This window comes from Hippopotamus amphibius, chromosome 17 (assembly GCF_030028045.1).
Source record: "Hippopotamus amphibius kiboko isolate mHipAmp2 chromosome 17, mHipAmp2.hap2, whole genome shotgun sequence".
Taxonomy (NCBI): Eukaryota; Metazoa; Chordata; class Mammalia; order Artiodactyla; family Hippopotamidae; genus Hippopotamus; species Hippopotamus amphibius.
In genome coordinates, this window is record NC_080202.1 from 44,497,984 (window position 1) to 44,514,408 (window position 16,425).

Genomic DNA, 16,425 nt, shown 5'->3' on the forward strand with positions numbered 1-16,425 from the left:
GGACAGCTAAGTACCTCACAGAGGAGTCTGGGTGCCTCATTTCTGAAGTGAGACTAGGAAGGGAAGATGAACAATTCCCTGGATTATCTAGCCTACCCTGTAATTGTCTCTAATCACAGACAGAGCACATCATTCAGGAAGAAACTGGACTTTGGCCACTATGTATTTCATAAGAATAGAATACAAATAGGTACGTGGGGCAATTTGATCTGGACACTGCGATTAGGGTTCTGGAAGGGCCCACCTTAGAAATATTGATGGTAAGCCAGACCAGTACACTGCTTTGCAATGATATGGCCTTATTTGCATAGTCTGGTCAAGAGGGTGTTAGCTTCAGGGAGTTCATTTGATGGAAATGCTCACTTTAACTCTTTAAAGCCAAAGTAAGCTAGACAGAGGATAGGACTTCAGCACCTAGTAGACAGGCTAGTGATATTGGGAAAGGGGGGAAGAGAGGCTATTTCATTAGATTCAAAGGAGATTTATGTCTATAAATTTTATTTTTCCCAGCCCTCACCATTCTTTCATTTCTGCTCAAAACTCTTCAAAAGATATCAGTTTGGGAAATTCAACTAAACCAAAATTCCTGAACTGGATTAGTTCAGAATTTAAAACTGTCACATTTTCATCGGGATCATTATCTAGAATGTGAGCAGATTTTCTAAGGCTACTAAGAGGACATCTGTGATGTAACATTGCTCTCTTTCTTTCCTCTCTAGTGAAGCCTACTGTTGATACCAAACCTCCAGCGGCACACACACATCACATTTTAAAATTGAGCAAACTACAGGTATTTGTTCTTGCCATCTGCTGATGTACCTTACTGATTTTTGTCTATATCCTAAAGAGGTTCTAGTGTCCCAGAGCCTTCTAAATACCCACCTCACCAGACATTCATTCATCCTCCTCCTCCTCATACACACCACCCCTGGATTCCTCAACTCTTCTCCCAGTCTCTGCCATGGCCCCCAATTTGCCCCTTTCCCACAATCCCAGGCTTGGGAGATGCTCAGCAGTTGTGTGATGGAGCGCCATGTGGCGATGACATCACCATGGTGGTGTGGGGTTTCTCACCAGGGTGAGCAAAAGAGAATTGACAAAATCGAATACGAAAACAAGCAGCTGTGTCAGAAAATCGCCAACGCCCACCGTGGCCCCGCCCAGGTGGATTGCTGGAATGAATATTTTTCCAAGAGGTAGTGTTCTTTTTCTTCATTTCATTTTCCAAAAGTCAAAACCGACTTCCCCCTTGTTGGGTTTTAGTGCCAGAGGAATACTTAAGGGAAGTTTTCTTGAGGGAAAACCAAAGAGACCATGTTAAGAAGAAAGAAAACCACCCCAAACATGGACCTTTCTCTAACGTCAAAGAGCTAACTTTTATTCTGAGAGACTCTTTGGAGACCTATTCAGAGTTTGTCCCAAGAAAGCACGTTTGTAAAATGGTGACCATAGCTGGGACTACAACATTCTTAAAATTGTTTCCTCAAATATTTCCTGAGCAGCTACTATGTGCTGAGCACCAGGAATACACAGGTGAAATGAGATGTATATTTCCTAACCTCAAAGAACTCAAGGTCAGGATATTTAAATAATTATGCAGTGTGACCAGGGCTACAAAAGGAGTGTGTGCAGGGAAAGAAGAGTGTGTGTGTGCGTGTGTGTGTGTGTGTGTGTGTGTGTCTGCAGGGGCGGGGAGTGTCAAGATGTCTTTCCTAATTCTTGTATATCTGAAGTTGAGTTGAAAGCTGAGGGGAGCGAGGTGAACCAAAACTTGTCACCAGACATTTGTGATTTATCCATAGGCAAGAACTTCATCATCTAAAGCAGAGATTCTCAATCCTCGTTTCACATAATAATGCCTGGGGAGCTTTTGCAAAATGCCAGTGCCCAAGCTCCATCCCAGACCAGTAAAGTAGAATCTTCTAGTAGGCAGCGGGGCTGACAACCACTGATCTTAATGTGAAAAGGCTTTGCATGTTTCCCAGAGTATGGTCTGGTTCAACAGGCGTGCAGAGCCTCAGGGCTCCCCGGGACAGCTGGCTCCCTGCACTTAGGCAGCCTGGATTTATGACATCATGACTTCATCTCCCCTACTCCCATCTGGAAGGAGAATTTTATTCTTCACGCATCTTGCGGTTTTGTATTTTTCAGCTTAAACAGAGAAACAAGGAACCGGGAGCTAGTGAGAATCACCGTGGAAAACCAGGGCATTCTGAAGAGGCTTGGTGATCGCAAACCCCACTATGACCGCAGGTCGTCGGAGTTAGACTGGCAGGCACGTGGGTACTCTGTGATATTCCTATACGTGCACAGAGTTTGTCTGTGTTCAGAGTAGAGTCAGTCTCAGGAGAGACCCCTAAGCAGCTGAGGGTGAAATCATGAGAAATGCAACAGTCGTTAAAAGAATAACTGCTCAGAGCCTACAAAGCTAGCAACCGGAGCAAACCCTCCACCAGCTAAGGACATCTCCTTGGTAGCAAAGCCATTATGTGTCAGCTTCAAAGAGTGTCTGGTAGCATCTTCCCTCGTCCCTTAGTTCATTCAGGCTGAATGGACAAGCAAAGAGGATGAAGGGTATACAATTCGGTATGTGTTGATTTGTTTCATTTAGGGATGACCCTTCAAGAAGGAAAAAAAAAAAGCCATCTGCAGTGTTTTTATAAACTTCCACTCCCTGGCTTTGGTCTGAAAGCCTTTTCTAAGACATCCATAGGATTTAGAACTTCAACTTTTGCACCAGCACCCTGGCATTGACATACATCTTTCTGATTTTTTTTCCTTCAAGAATTCAAGGCGCTATATCAGAAATACAACCAGATATCTTCTCTCCCGAGATGAGCAGGTATGTCTTTACACGGCTGCTCTTTATTAGAGAACACTGTGATCACAGTTGATGCCAAAAGCCCTAAAAACTGTGTAGATGGAGAACAAGGGGCCCAACTCTGGGGTGGATTTTGCTCTTCTGTAATATGGACTGGCCATCCATTCGGGAACTAGAGCTCTGTCTTTGTTTCCTCTCTCATACAAGTAGGATATGACTGCCTTTTGTCATCAGCTTTTAGGCTTTATGTGAGTCTAAGGGAAAGTGATTTGTTCCAATAAGACATAAACAGGAGGTCTCATGGCTTAAATGTTATGCTAAAGTTACATTATGGGTCTCTGTCACTGTTCAGAAGTGCTCTTGTGTTGGCATTTTGTATTATTTCATGTTATTGGTAATGACTAAGTTGCCCTGCCCCCTGCTGCCCCTGGCGAGAAGGATAAATGGACACTCAAGCTTTCTAAAGAATAGTTCTGTATAACTGATTGCTCTCCCCTTCTCGCTCTCTCTGCTCCCTGAATACAAGGTTCCTCACCATGGAAAAGACAAGGCCCTAGGATTTCTTAGCTGCTTAGGATTTCAAGACACTCCTAAGTGGCTGAATGCTCAATCTTAGGATGCTACAATAAAGCCTGGAACATGAAATGAGTAAGTTACATTTAAAGTACCCAAAGGCTTTAAGTCCCATCCCCAAATGGAGACAGAATGGGGCAGGCAGAAGGAAAGATGCAACAAGCATTTGTATTGAGGGCTATGAAAAGTTCTAATGAGAGAGAGAAAGGGACAACTTTTAAAAATACACACCATCACCACCACCCTGGGGGGAAGAATAGGTGGGGTGAGAGGATTCAGCCATAAGTACAGCTCTGTCAAAATGGAAAACAAAAGCACGTGAGGAAATTAAGTTTCAGATAACACAGAGAACAAATGCCATTAGTTCCTCTGTGAATACACAGGATTGGAAAAGAATGCTTCAGTGAAGTTTCCACAGACTGTTCATTTATAGGGAGAAGCAAGATTGAAAATGTCAAAAATATCTCAAAACACATGACAAGACAATGTTGCATGGTTTTTGTGATTGGTCATGCTGGTTTTGAGCCTTTTTAAACTTTTTATTTTGAAGGAGAGTAGATCTTATATGCTCTTATCACAAGTAAATAAATGTTTTATTTTAAAATAGTTAGATTTACAAGAAGTTGCAAATAAATGTACGGTGGGGCCTCTGCACCGTTCACCCAGCTTCCCCTAATGTTAACATCTTGTGTAAATATAGTACAATAGCAATCCAGGAAGTTGACATTGCTATAATCTATAGAGCATATATAAATGTCACCAATTATACATGCACTCATTTGTATGTATGTGTGTAGCTCTATGCAATTTTATCACATGTCTGGTTTTGTGTAAGTACAACCACATTTGAGATAGTTAACTGTACCGTTACGGGAATACCCTACTGTACCACCCCTTTTGGCCACAACCACCCTCTTCCTCCCAGCCCTAAGCCCTGGCAACCACTAATCTGTTTTCCATCTCTGTAATTATGCTATTTCATGAGTGTTACATAAATGAGATCATGCAGTATGTATCCATTCTTTTCAGATTGGCTTTTTTTCACTCCATATAATTTCCTCGAGGTTCATCCCAGTTGTGTACCAATAGTTTATTCTCTTTTATGCTGAGCAGGTATGAATGTACCGCAGTTTATTTAACCATTCACCCATTGCAGGACATTTGTGTCGTTTCTAGTTTTTTGACCATTTTGAATAAAGCTGCTATAAACTTTTGTGCACAAGTTGCTGCATGAAAATGTTTGATTTCTCTGGGATAAATGCCCAAGAGTGTACTTGTGGGGTTGTATGATAAGTTCATTTTAAAAGAAACAGCAAAGCTATTTCCAGAGTGGCTGTACCATTTACATTCCCACCAGCAATGGATGAGTGAGCCAGTTTTTCTACATCCTCACTTGATGTTATCACTATTTTTAATTTTAGGCATTATAACGTGTGCAATAACATCTCATGTGGTTTTAACCTGCATTTCTCTAATGATTAATGAAGCTGAATATCTTTCATATGCTCACTTGCTATCTGTATAATGTCTCTGGTGAAATATTGGTACATTTTCCCATTTTCTAATTGGATTTTTTTATATTGAATTTTGAGAGTTCTTTACATAGTCTAGGTCCAAGTCCTTTGTTGGATACGTGACCTGCAAAATATTTTCTCTGTAATTTGTCTTTTCATCTTTCACAGAGCAGAGGAGTTAATTTTGATGACACCCAATTTATCAATGATGAAACTGTTCTGCATCCTGACTCTTATCATATCAATATGCTGGCTGTGATATCGTGTATAGTTCTGCAAGGTGCTACCACCTGGGGAAACTGGGTGAAGGGTAAACAGGGTCTCTCTATTATTTCTTACACACATATAATCTACAATTATCTCAAAATAAAAAGTTTAAAGAAAAAACCGATATGTCCAAATATAAATTCATTTTTAAACTGGTTCCAGTTCATCTCAGTTTGAGGAACCATTCTTCTAGACATCCGGGTGAGAAGCCTGGCTGTCATCCTTTGCTCCCTCTCTTTCATCCCTTCCTCCTCCCTGCATATTTTAAATGTACCATTCCTACTTCTCAGTCTTTGTATATACTACTGCCCATTTCAGGTACTTGTGGTTTATAACAGGTATTATTAATGCAAAAATGTGCCCATATCACTTTCTAGCTTAACACCTTCAATGATTTGCCATTCCTTCCAGAATGAGCCACACTTTTCAATATGGCCCCCCAAGATCCTGTTCCTCTTGTCTTGGAAGCCTCTATCAACAGGAATTCTTAGTTCAAGCAACAGAAACTGACTTTGTCTGCTTTAAGGAGTGAAATAATTTATTGAAAGAATATGAAATAGTTAACAGTATTTACTAGAAAACTGCAGAACCCAGCTTCAAGCGGCATATCGAGGAACAACGCCCCAAGTCTTGCTGTCTAACTGGTCTGTAGCGCTGTGGCTCACACAGCTGTTCGTGCTCTCTCTAGAACTGGATCTTGCTGATCTGCTCGTGATGTCTTTGAAAAGCCTTCATTGTCCCCACCAATTTGTGTCACTAGCTCCCAAGTCCAAATCGGTGACGGTGTATCTGATTGGTGTAACTTAGATCATATGTGCCCATTCCTTATCTGCAAGAGAGGTTGGGAGAATGAGTATCTGCCTTTTTCCAATTCTGGACATGGGTTCTGCTTCTCAATCTCACCAGAATAGGAAATTTCTCCCCAGTTACAATGAGGCTCAAATACTAGAATTTCACAAAAACAGCAAATGTCTGCAACCTTATATCTCATCATTCCTTGCCTGTTTCAACTAATAGAAGACATGTTTTCTTCTCGTCCTATTCATCTGTTGTCTCCTCTAGCTAGAAAATCCATAGTTCTGTGTCTTTGCCTGGACAACACCTATACGTTATTTATATAAGAGAGTTCATTCTCTAGGAAGTTTCCATGAACCGCTAAGGTTATATTAGGTATTCTTTCAAATGTTTGGAGATTTTCCTGTTTCTTTCTGTTATTGATTTCTAGTTTGAATCCATTGTAGTCAGAGAACATACTCTATATTTCCAGTTCTTTTAAATTTGTCAATATGGCCTATCTAGGTGAATATTCATAAGCATTTGAAAACAAGGTATATTGTGCTGCTGTTGGGGAGAGTGTCTTATAAATGTCAATTAGATTGTGTTAGTTGATGGTGTTCAGTTCTTTTATACCCTAGATAACTTTCTGTTCTGGTTCTATCAATTGCTAAGAGTAGGGTGTTGAACTCCCCAATTATAACCATAGATTTATCTGTTTCTCCTTTTAGCTCTATCAGTTCTTCCTTCATGTATTTTATTTTATTTAATAAATTTATTTATTTATTTATTTATTTATTTATTTATTTATTGGCTGCGTTGGGTCTTTTGTTGCTGCTTGCGGGCTTTCTCTAGTTGTGGTGAATGGGGGCTACTCTTCGTTGTGGTGCGCAGGCTTCTCATTGCAGTGGCTTCTCTTGTTGCAGAGCACAGACTCTAGGTGCTCAGGCCTCAGTAGTTGCGGCACTTGGGCTCAGTAGTTGTGGCTCACAGGCTCTAGAGCACAGGCTCAGTAGCTGTGGCACGTGGGCTTAGTTGCTGCACGGCATGTGGGACCTTCCCGGCCCAGGGATTGAACCCGTGTCCTCTGCATTAGCAGGTGGATTCTTAACCACTGTGCCACCAGAGAAGTCCCTCACGCTGTTCGTAAGATTTTTGTTTCCTTAGTCTTTAGATTTCAGAAGATTCATTATGATGTATCTTAGTATGGATTTCTTTGGGCTTATCCTATTTTGAGTTTATCAGCTTCTTGAATCCGTAGATTTCTACCTCTCACCTAATTAGGGGAATTTTCAGCTCTTATTTTTTGAGTACTTTTTGGTCCCACACTTTCTCCTCTCCTTCTGGGACTCTGATGATACAAGTGTTAGCTCAGTTATTATTATCTCATGGGTCCTTGAGGCTCTTTTTTTCAGTCTATTGTTCAGATTAAGTAAATTTTATTGATCTGCCCTCAAGTACCCTGATTTGATCTTCTGTCATTGCTATTATCAAGTTCATCTGAGTTTTTAATTTTACAATAACTTTTCATTTCTACAATTTCCATTTGGCTATTTTTCATAACTTCTATTTCTTTGCTAAGATTTTCTATTTAAAAGAAATTTTTAAGAGAATTTGTTATCATTGAAGCATTTTTATTACAATTGCTTTAAAATCCTTATTAGATGAATTCCAACATCTGAATCGTATCATATTGGTATCGGTTGATTTTTTGTTTTCTTATTTAGGTTGGGGTTTTCCTGGTTTGGGATACAATGAGTGATTTTCTATTGTATCCTGGATATTTGGTTAATTATGTCAGGGATCTCTTAATGCAATTAACATCTTCTATTATAGCAGGTAGGAGTCTTGTTTAGGTGTAGTGTATAAGTTTCTGCTTCTTTTATGGGTTTTATTTCCAATGACAGTAGGGTTTTCTGAGCCTTTGCAATACTATTCTGGTCTGCTTGTTCTTTGGGTGCTGCCAGGACTCCCACTCGATCCCTGCTGGTGTGTTCTGCAGTGTGGGAAGTTGCTTCCCTAGGCTGCACAGTGTTACAGGGCCACCTTCTGCAGAGGGGCGGGCAGACACTGCTAGGCCTGGGTCTCCTTATGTCACTGGGTGGAGGACAGGGAGACACAGGGCTTCACTCCCGCCATGAATGAATTTGGCCACCTGCTGGTACCCTGGTGTGGAGATAGGGCTGAGGCTTCCTGGGAGGTCTCTACTGGGCTCCGCCTTCCCTGTCCTTTAGCAGAGAAAGCAACCTTTTCTCCCTCCCACCCTCCCTCTCTCCTTTCCTTCCTTCGTTCCTTCCTTTTTTCTTCCCTGGCTCTGTCTATTGGTGGTTCTGGGTTGCAGGCCTCTCCAGAGACCAGTCAGGTATGGGAGATGAAAAGAAAACCCAGGAAAGTCACCACATTTTTGCTCCTCAAGTTTGAGGTTCCTTAGTTAACCCACCATCTTCTTTCCAGCTTTCAGAGTCCTTTTATTATTGTCTTTTAAATGAATTTCCAAGGTTTTAAGTTGTATTTAGAGTTGAGGAGGAGGGAAAAATGATTCTACATCATCTTGTTCTCAAACCACAAGCCTGACTTTTAAAGGAAGCAATGGTTTGAGAATGCATTCAAAGGGCAGGGAAAAAAATAGATCAGCGTTGACGCCACCAGATAGAGAAATGCTGCTTATTGGTTCTAAACTATACGATTCAAGAATGGGCTTTGTGCATATGCTGGTCTGTAGTTATTAAATAAGTCACCAAATGCTATCATTTTTTGGAAGCGTGATCCTGTGATTGGTGGCATAAATGACGTAACCCTGAACAAGTGGATGTAAAACTTTGATGGGACACATGTCTTAAAGTATGTATGTATTCAAACATACAATGGGAAAAGCACAATTGGCTAATGTTTAACATAGCTAAGCATTGCCTGTGAAGGACAGATGGCTGTGATTTTCTTTTTTTTTTTTAATTTAATTAATTAATTAATTAATATATTTATTTTATTGGCTGCGTTGGGTCTTCGTTGCTGCACATGGGCTTTCTCTAGCTGCGGCGAGTGGGGGCTACTTTTCCTTGTGGTGCGCGGGCTTCTCATTGTGGTGGCCTGTCTTGTTGCAGAGCACGGGCTCCAGGCACGTGGGCTTCAGTAGTTGCAGCACATGGGCTCAATAGTTGTGGCTCACGGGCTCTAGAGCACAGGCTCAATAGTTGTGGCGCACGGGCTTAGTTGCTCCACGGCATGTGGTATCTTCCTGGGGCAGGGATCGAACCTGTGTCCCCTGCATTGGCAGGCGGATTCTTACCCACTGCGCCACCTAGAAAGTCCGGCTGTAATTTTCTTAAACTCACTTCCTGCAAGTGGATGGTAGAGAAGGTTACAAATTGCTGGATCAAGGATGGCAAACAGGATGAACTCATTTGCCAGTTCTGCTCAACTGAGACTGGATACTCTATCCTGAACGATCCAAAGTAGTGCCTACATTCAGCAAGAGAGTGCTGTGATCAGTGAGTGCTGCCTACCAGGGGTGTAAGAACGGGTGGTGGCAGCATCCATGCCCCACCCATCTAACATCCTTGGCTTAGAAAAGCCCTCTAGAGCTCACATTCTCTCTGGTTGTAGACATAGGCAGAGAGTTTACCAGCATTTGAGGGCCCAAGGGGGGAAGAAAAGGTACATTTTGAGAGGTATGAAGTAAGCAGATTTCTTCGTATGAGACCCAGAGTGATGGACTTTTGCAAAAATTTTGCCCCATGGCTCAGACCGTGTGTGCTACTGGCTGGAATGGGACTGGGAATTGAATTTACACACATTCCACCAATATATATTTGTAAATAGGTGCTTTTCTTTTTTGTTTTTACAAGACTTTTCTTTTTACGCACAGCAAAAACTCTTTACAAATGACCTGTCTCTGGGGCCCTATCCATTCTACTCTCACAGAGTTCATAGCAGCCAAACAGCTGTCAACACAGCTTGCCTTAGGGATGAGGAGGCTACTTTGACAGGAAATAAAGCAGGCATCACATTTTAATGCCTCGCTTCACAATACACATGAAGAGAATGATTACTATTTCATCTGACAATTGTGTGAAAATATTAAGAAGCAGAAAATGTCTGTTGAGTAGCATGAAATACAAAAAAAAAAAAATCATCTGTTATTCAACCACTATGCTCCTACAACGGGAGTAAAACCACCCAGACGTAACCTGCTAAGAGTTGGTTAGGATCTCAATCAAGGCGTCTCCCTAAGGGATTTTTTGAGAAGAATTTTGACTTACGTGTTTTATGCCTAAGAGCTGATTTTAGATCCTAGCTCTCCTGAATAATTACACACAACTGGCATATGCCAGTCAGCTCAAAGGGCAGCTGCCCTCCGTGTGCTGGTTCTCTGTGGAACAGCTCGCAACTAATTTTACTTGATAAGAATCCAGTACTTTGTACGTGCCAAGAGGTCTTCATCCTTTTGCTAGAAACGTCTGAAGAATGTGATCCTGTTAGGTGGACCTACCAGGTTCATGAGCTAGAAGGTGGCAGATGCATCCTTGTGTAAGAAGGCAAAATGGAAATTTCTAAACAGGCAGCAGATTGTTTCCCTGATGCTTCGCCCTTCACCTGGCCTTTTTTTTTTTTTTCTCATGAGGAAAAGAGCTTGAACACTTACACGTATAAGCAGCCTCTTTTCAGTCTTAGAAGTGGCAGCCACACTGCATGTTATTGTCACTTCTAGCTGGGAACACATTCCTCACTTCTAAGTCAGTGATTTAACAGGTAGCCTCAATTATGGGACCACAAAAGAAAGAAGCAGTAGAGTATAGTGGTTAACGATTATCTCTGGTATTAGGAAGACTTGGACTCAAATACTATGGCTCTGCCAATTTTTTAAAGTTGTGTGAGCTTGGACACATGATTTAAACTTTTTTAGCCTTGTTTTTCTCATTTGTATAATAGGAGTGATAAGAATTCTATATCAGGGGATTCCCTGGCAGTGCAGTGGTTAGGACTCGGCCCTCTCATTGCGGTAGCCAGGGTTCAAGCCGTGTGGTGTGGCGCCCTCCACCCCACCCCCCAAAAGAAAGAATCCTACATCATAGGCTTTGTGCATTTATCAAAGTCAGGTACGTAAAGGCCTGAGCATAGCTCCTGGCACAGAATAAAGATCTATATACATTGGCTATTAATAAGAAATACAATTCTCTGAAGCTAAGATATATCACAAACCCTCTGTGACATGAAACACTTTTGGTCAGAGATAATTTTGGCCCTCCCTCAGAGTCTGTATACTTTGATTTTGACTGTGAGGACTGATTTACTGTGGCTTAGACATAGTTTTGATGGGGGGAATCATCTGGTTTCCCGTGATCTAGAAGGACAGGGGCCCCTATAATTTGAAGGTAGGGACAGGTGAGAACCAGGGCAACTGCCCGTAACAAGAGAGATGAGTGATGGAATAGAATAAATCAGAGCAGCAAGGGTCAATTTTCAGAGTCTGAGGATATTTAGAAAAGGCACAAGCAGCCTTACATTCCGCAAGAGTCCCTGAAAACACCACTGTATCATAGAATAGTACAGTAACTCATAGTGACAGGGAAGCATGCCTTAGTCTGCCAAAAAAGTTGATGAATGCTCACTCTTTAAGAAGGCAGAGAACCATGTTTTCCATTGCCAGGCAAACACACACTATCGAAAAGGTTAAAATCAACATTTTAGTGCCTGAAGACAGGGGAGCTTCAATTGCATGGAAAATCCTCTCGGGTTAAACAACTCAACTTCCAGTAAAGCCGGATAAATGAAGTGTCGTTCTGTTTATAAAGCTTAAACACCTCTGCAAACTGGTACTGTATACATTCAGCACCACCACCCCACAAAAGACAGTGGCTACTCAACTTTGGTAAGGAGAATCAGGGTCCACTTGCCTGTGATACTTTAATGAATGACGTGTTATTTTGTGATATACCCCCTTTCGACTTGTGTTTTCGGCTCCAAAGGGGTACAGTGAAAAGCAATGGACAAAAACCACCAACAAACAAGACTTCCCACATAGATTCTTCTTGATGATGAAGTTTATGGAAAATTCTGCCCCTCTTGCTTGAGATACCTTGATGGTAACACGGTGGAGGCTGGACCAGGTCATCTTCCAGGTCCCCTCCAACCTGGATGTTCTGGGATACAGTTACCTGACCCAACTAACAGGTACCCAGTGAGAGTCCTTGCTCAGCCTCTCTAAGAGCGCTCTGAGCTGGCTGTACGCACTCTGGAGGTCCTCCTTAACCAGCACAGCATCCACCAGGTGCCCGAAATGCTGGTCTATGAAGGCGGCGGAGGCGGCCATCTCTTGCTGCTCCTCATCCTGCAAGGAAAGGGGCAGTTAGGGAACAAATAAGAAACCTCAGTCTTTGTCTTGGACCATGTTCCAACCTCTAATTTCTAGGTGATGAGCAGATGAATATGGCCCATGAATAACCAAGTGGGTACTCAAGAACAGAGCGTAGTGATGCTAGCCTATCAAACTTCTAAGAAAGTTCATGGGCTGTAGCCATAATCATTGTTCAGTCATTCACTCACAGGGTGTCTACTGAGGACCTATTAACTGCAAGCTATGATATGAAGTGCTTTGGGCAGACGCTGATTCTATATCTGCATGTCTATATGTGTCAGTGTCACACTTCCTGTCCGAAGGTATATCCAAAGTAGCAGTACTATTGTGTTGCATGGCCATTTGAATAAATAATTACAGGAAAGAACTATAAATAGTATTCACTATATAAAAGCAAAACAAGCATTTCTGGAATCAACTAGGAGAGAAAGGAAGAGAATAAGTAACTCGAATGCCCTCTGAAGACTCCTCAATTCATCATGTCGAACTCAGTCCTTCATTTCCTCAAACCAGAGCCAAACATGAGCCCAGGAGACAGAGTTATTTAAGAAAGTGCTGGGACAACCCTAACCCCATCCCCCATTTCCTTAGGATACCCAACTTCTTTCATCAGATTGCTTTCCTGATACCTAACACTGAGGTATAGACAGCCAACGATCCCTCCTTTATCCAACCTAGGCAAATGTTTGCTTCTTCATTCAAAAAAAAAAAAAAAAAAAGGCAAAAAACTCAAATAAGTAGACTTTCAGGCAGGTACTTCACTGACAATTAGCTTGGGTTTTGGAAGAAAGGAAAGTGACAGGACCCACGCTGCAAATTGCAAGTGAAATTTGTCGCTGGCATTTACCCACCTCCCTTTCTATCTCTTTCCAGGCCTCTGCTGCCTTCTCTCCTCTGCTTCTAGGGGCTCATTGTTTTTATGCTGCCATGGAGGGGGTGAGCTGTCTTCCCCTAAAACGACCCACATTCCAAAATATTCCCTCCTCCTCTTTTCTCGGTCACCAGTCAAAAACAGACTCTACGTTAGTGAGAGCAGCCGTACTTTCAGAAAATATGTTCTAAAGGGCTAGCACATATTTTGCATGCTACTGCAAAAACAGCAGACTCACGGGAAGCATGAGAAAAGTACTTCTCCTTCCTTCTCTCCCCCAGGAGGGAAAAAACTAGATTACGTTGGGCAGAGCTCCCCAATTCTATATGGTATCTTGCATATGGGCTCCTCTCCTACTCAAAAGCACCCTTCAGTGTCCCACTGCTGCCCCTGGGTCTTCCATCCCAATTCCCCCACCCCCTTACACACATATATCCTAGAGACTGTCTGCCACTGCTGGAGTCTCCCCTCCTCCAGGCACCCTCATTGTTCAGCTTGGAAGCATTTATCTATTTGAGAAATTATACAAGGCACGTTCTTTTGCCCCCCAGATCCCTCAATCGTCCTAATAAATATTTGCCTCTTGAGAGAACTCAAGTAAATCTGTAATGGAGTTGAACATGTGACATTTGTTTTGCAGCCTTCAATCCCGTGAACCCTCTTCCTGGCCTGTAAAGGTGGAACTCAACCACCTGCAGCTTCAGCAAGTGTCACAGTCCTGAGTAGCACATAGGAAAGATTCCCCATGCCGCCCCTTGCCTCCATCTTGGACTAGCTTGCTGGCTCTGAAGTTGGTGTTTCAATTACAAATTATTTGGGTTCGGCTCAGGAGTTCAACCAATTGTGGTTTGTCACACTCAGATCAGGTGCCTGATAGATGTCAGTTCCTTATTTTCTGAGTGGATGCTTACATGAGGGAGCAGAGGGTGGGGAACCCAGGCAAAGCCCACCCCTGTGTGAACTGGGAGGTACTTCTGGCTGCCCCACCCTGAGCCTTCAGATCACATGACCATCTGAGTCTGGCCAACAGGCAAAACAGAAAGACGGTCTTGTGTAGAAGGTGTGGGCACCCACGTGCAGCTGTAACAGGCCCTTTTAGGCCTTCGGGGAAAGAAATGATCAACTTTAAACTTACAAGTGGGGCTGCTGTGTCCTCACAAGCTGGGGACATGGGTGGCGTCTTCCTCTTTTCCTGAATTGCAGGCTTTACAAATATAATGTAGGGTTTAAACTCTGAGGTCCTCAGCTGTTGCAGTGCCTGAGAAAGAAAGTTCAGGAATATTATATACTTAGAAAATATTTTGTTGTGAAATGTACTTCTTGAATGCTCAATAATGATGTGCTTCATCACATAATCCCAGTGGCAAAGGTCCTGATTCTATGGTCATTTCACAATGGACTTCAGTTTCCTGCCCTTCACTAGGATGCTGGGCCCAGCTGGGCCCTGAAGGCTCATTCGCCGAGAACGGAGAGTTGCCATCTTTCTTAGCTCTGACCGCCCTCCCCCAAGCTCTAATTAGCCTTCATATGCCCTCCTCTGCCTGCCTAGTCCTGATGGAAGAACCAGCAGGATTCAATGTGTGTATCTATTTAGTCAGAGGTCATCAATTTGGACTAATGCAAAACTTGTGCTATCACACAAGCCTTCTCATGATATTCAAAGAAGAAAAGGTTTGCGAAGCAAATGAAGAGACTAAGAGATCCTTTGAAGCAAATTGTAAAGACTTTAGAAGGTTTTCAGTATGCAAATCATCCTGTTAATTAGTGCATTTTATCTATGATGTGAGGGCCTCTGTTTTAAACACTGGTATTAAACGGCTACATGTACAGTTTGCATCCCCCCAAATCAATAAAATCACTTTTCAAAACAATTTTTGAAATTCAGACTTTTAATTTCGACTACCAACTCCCAGTAAGTCCAAATTAGTGAGGATTTTCCTTTCTGGGCCTAAGGTGCTTTTTGAAATCCATTTCAAGCCAACTTCTGTAAAACAAAGCCTACACTTTACGTCATAAAACCAGAGCTCTGTTTCCACAGAGGGAAAAAAGATACCCTGATCGAATTCAAAGCTTAGACGTTTTCCTCAAAGACAAGGTTAAAAAGACAGTTAAGCCGCTGCGGGGTGTGCAGGACTAAAAATGTTTCTGAAGCACTTCACAGGGTCAAGTCTGCCCTTTTTTCCCTTTCGAACTGCTCTCCTGACAGCCTCCCTCAGTAGTTCTCTAAGCCACTGATTTCACTTGTCCTGGTTGGGGAGGAGGTGGCCCAGCTTCCAGTGGTGCATTTACATCTAAGTCCCTGACTATCACATCACAATGGACCAGTCAGTACCACCATCTCCTGCATGATTTACTCCATGCAAAGGTTACTATCCTAGGTCTCTGGGCCACCAAGAAGGTCCCTCCAATTAAGGGAGTTTTTGTGTACAGAGGTGCACATTTTGGGGTACAAAAGCTTTCATTAGATTCTCAAAGGGAAATCCACGATGGTTTTTTTAAGATTTTTTTTTTTTGATGCAGACCATTTTAAAAAGTCTTTATTTGTTACAATATTGCTTCTGTTTTGTTCTGGTTTATTGGCCACAAGGCATGTGGGATCTCAGCTACCCGACCAGGGATTGAACCCACATCCCCTGCACTGGAAGGTGAAGTCTTAACCACTGGACCACCAGGGAAGTCCCTGTTTTTGTTGTTGTTGTTGTTTGTTTGTTTTTGGCCACGCCGTGCAGCACGTGGGATCTTAGTTCCCTGACGAGGGATCGAACGCGCACCCCCTACAGTGAAAACGTGGAGTCCTACCACTGGACCACCAGGGAAGTCCCAGGGAGACGCAAGGAGATGTTAACATCCAGTTCTCTGGAATAAAAAGTCCCTGGACTGAGGTCAAATGTTCCATAAAATGTACAACTCCCTAGTTTATAAATTCCATTGACAGGAAATGCAAAACTGGCTCAGGAACTCACATCTGGCTCCACGTCCACCAAACAAACTTTGTTTTTGGCCATCACAACCTGAATGGCTTCCAGGCTGGTTCCGTAGAGGTTTTCCTTATATTCACCGTGTTCCAGGAACCTAGAAACGCACCACAGGGGAAAAGGCCCTCAGCTCCCGAGCTTGCCTAAATTAGCACGGAAGGTGAACGGCCCACCATGACTCCCCCCTCCTTCCCCCTCCCACCCTCTGCTTCCCCCGCCTTTTCCGGAAGCCCTCCAAGGAGGTCGCGTGGAAGACTGGACAGACGCACAGACAC

General features: G+C 42.7%; 2 protein-coding genes across 2 annotated transcripts in view; one reads left to right on the plus strand and one right to left on the minus strand.

Moving 5' to 3' along the window:
• Window positions 1-13,996, plus strand: CFAP97D1 (CFAP97 domain containing 1). The gene is made up of 6 exons (XM_057715532.1): window positions 1-190; window positions 720-790; window positions 1,078-1,196; window positions 2,152-2,275; window positions 2,786-2,842; window positions 13,816-13,996. Exons 1-6 carry the CDS (start codon window positions 67-69, stop codon window positions 13,828-13,830), a joined length of 510 nt encoding a protein of 169 aa, XP_057571515.1. The 5' UTR covers window positions 1-66; the 3' UTR covers window positions 13,831-13,996.
• MPP3 (MAGUK p55 scaffold protein 3) overlaps window positions 11,176-16,425 on the minus strand; it is a 27,497-nt gene continuing 22,247 nt past the window's right edge. Inside the window, exons 18-20 of the mRNA XM_057715531.1 lie at window positions 16,139-16,247; window positions 14,311-14,433; window positions 11,176-12,277 (exon numbers count right to left, since the gene is read on the minus strand). Of these exons, the coding sequence (XP_057571514.1) occupies window positions 12,101-12,277; window positions 14,311-14,433; window positions 16,139-16,247 (409 nt within the window). The 3' untranslated portion in view covers window positions 11,176-12,100. The remainder of the gene's footprint in view (window positions 12,278-14,310; window positions 14,434-16,138; window positions 16,248-16,425) is intronic.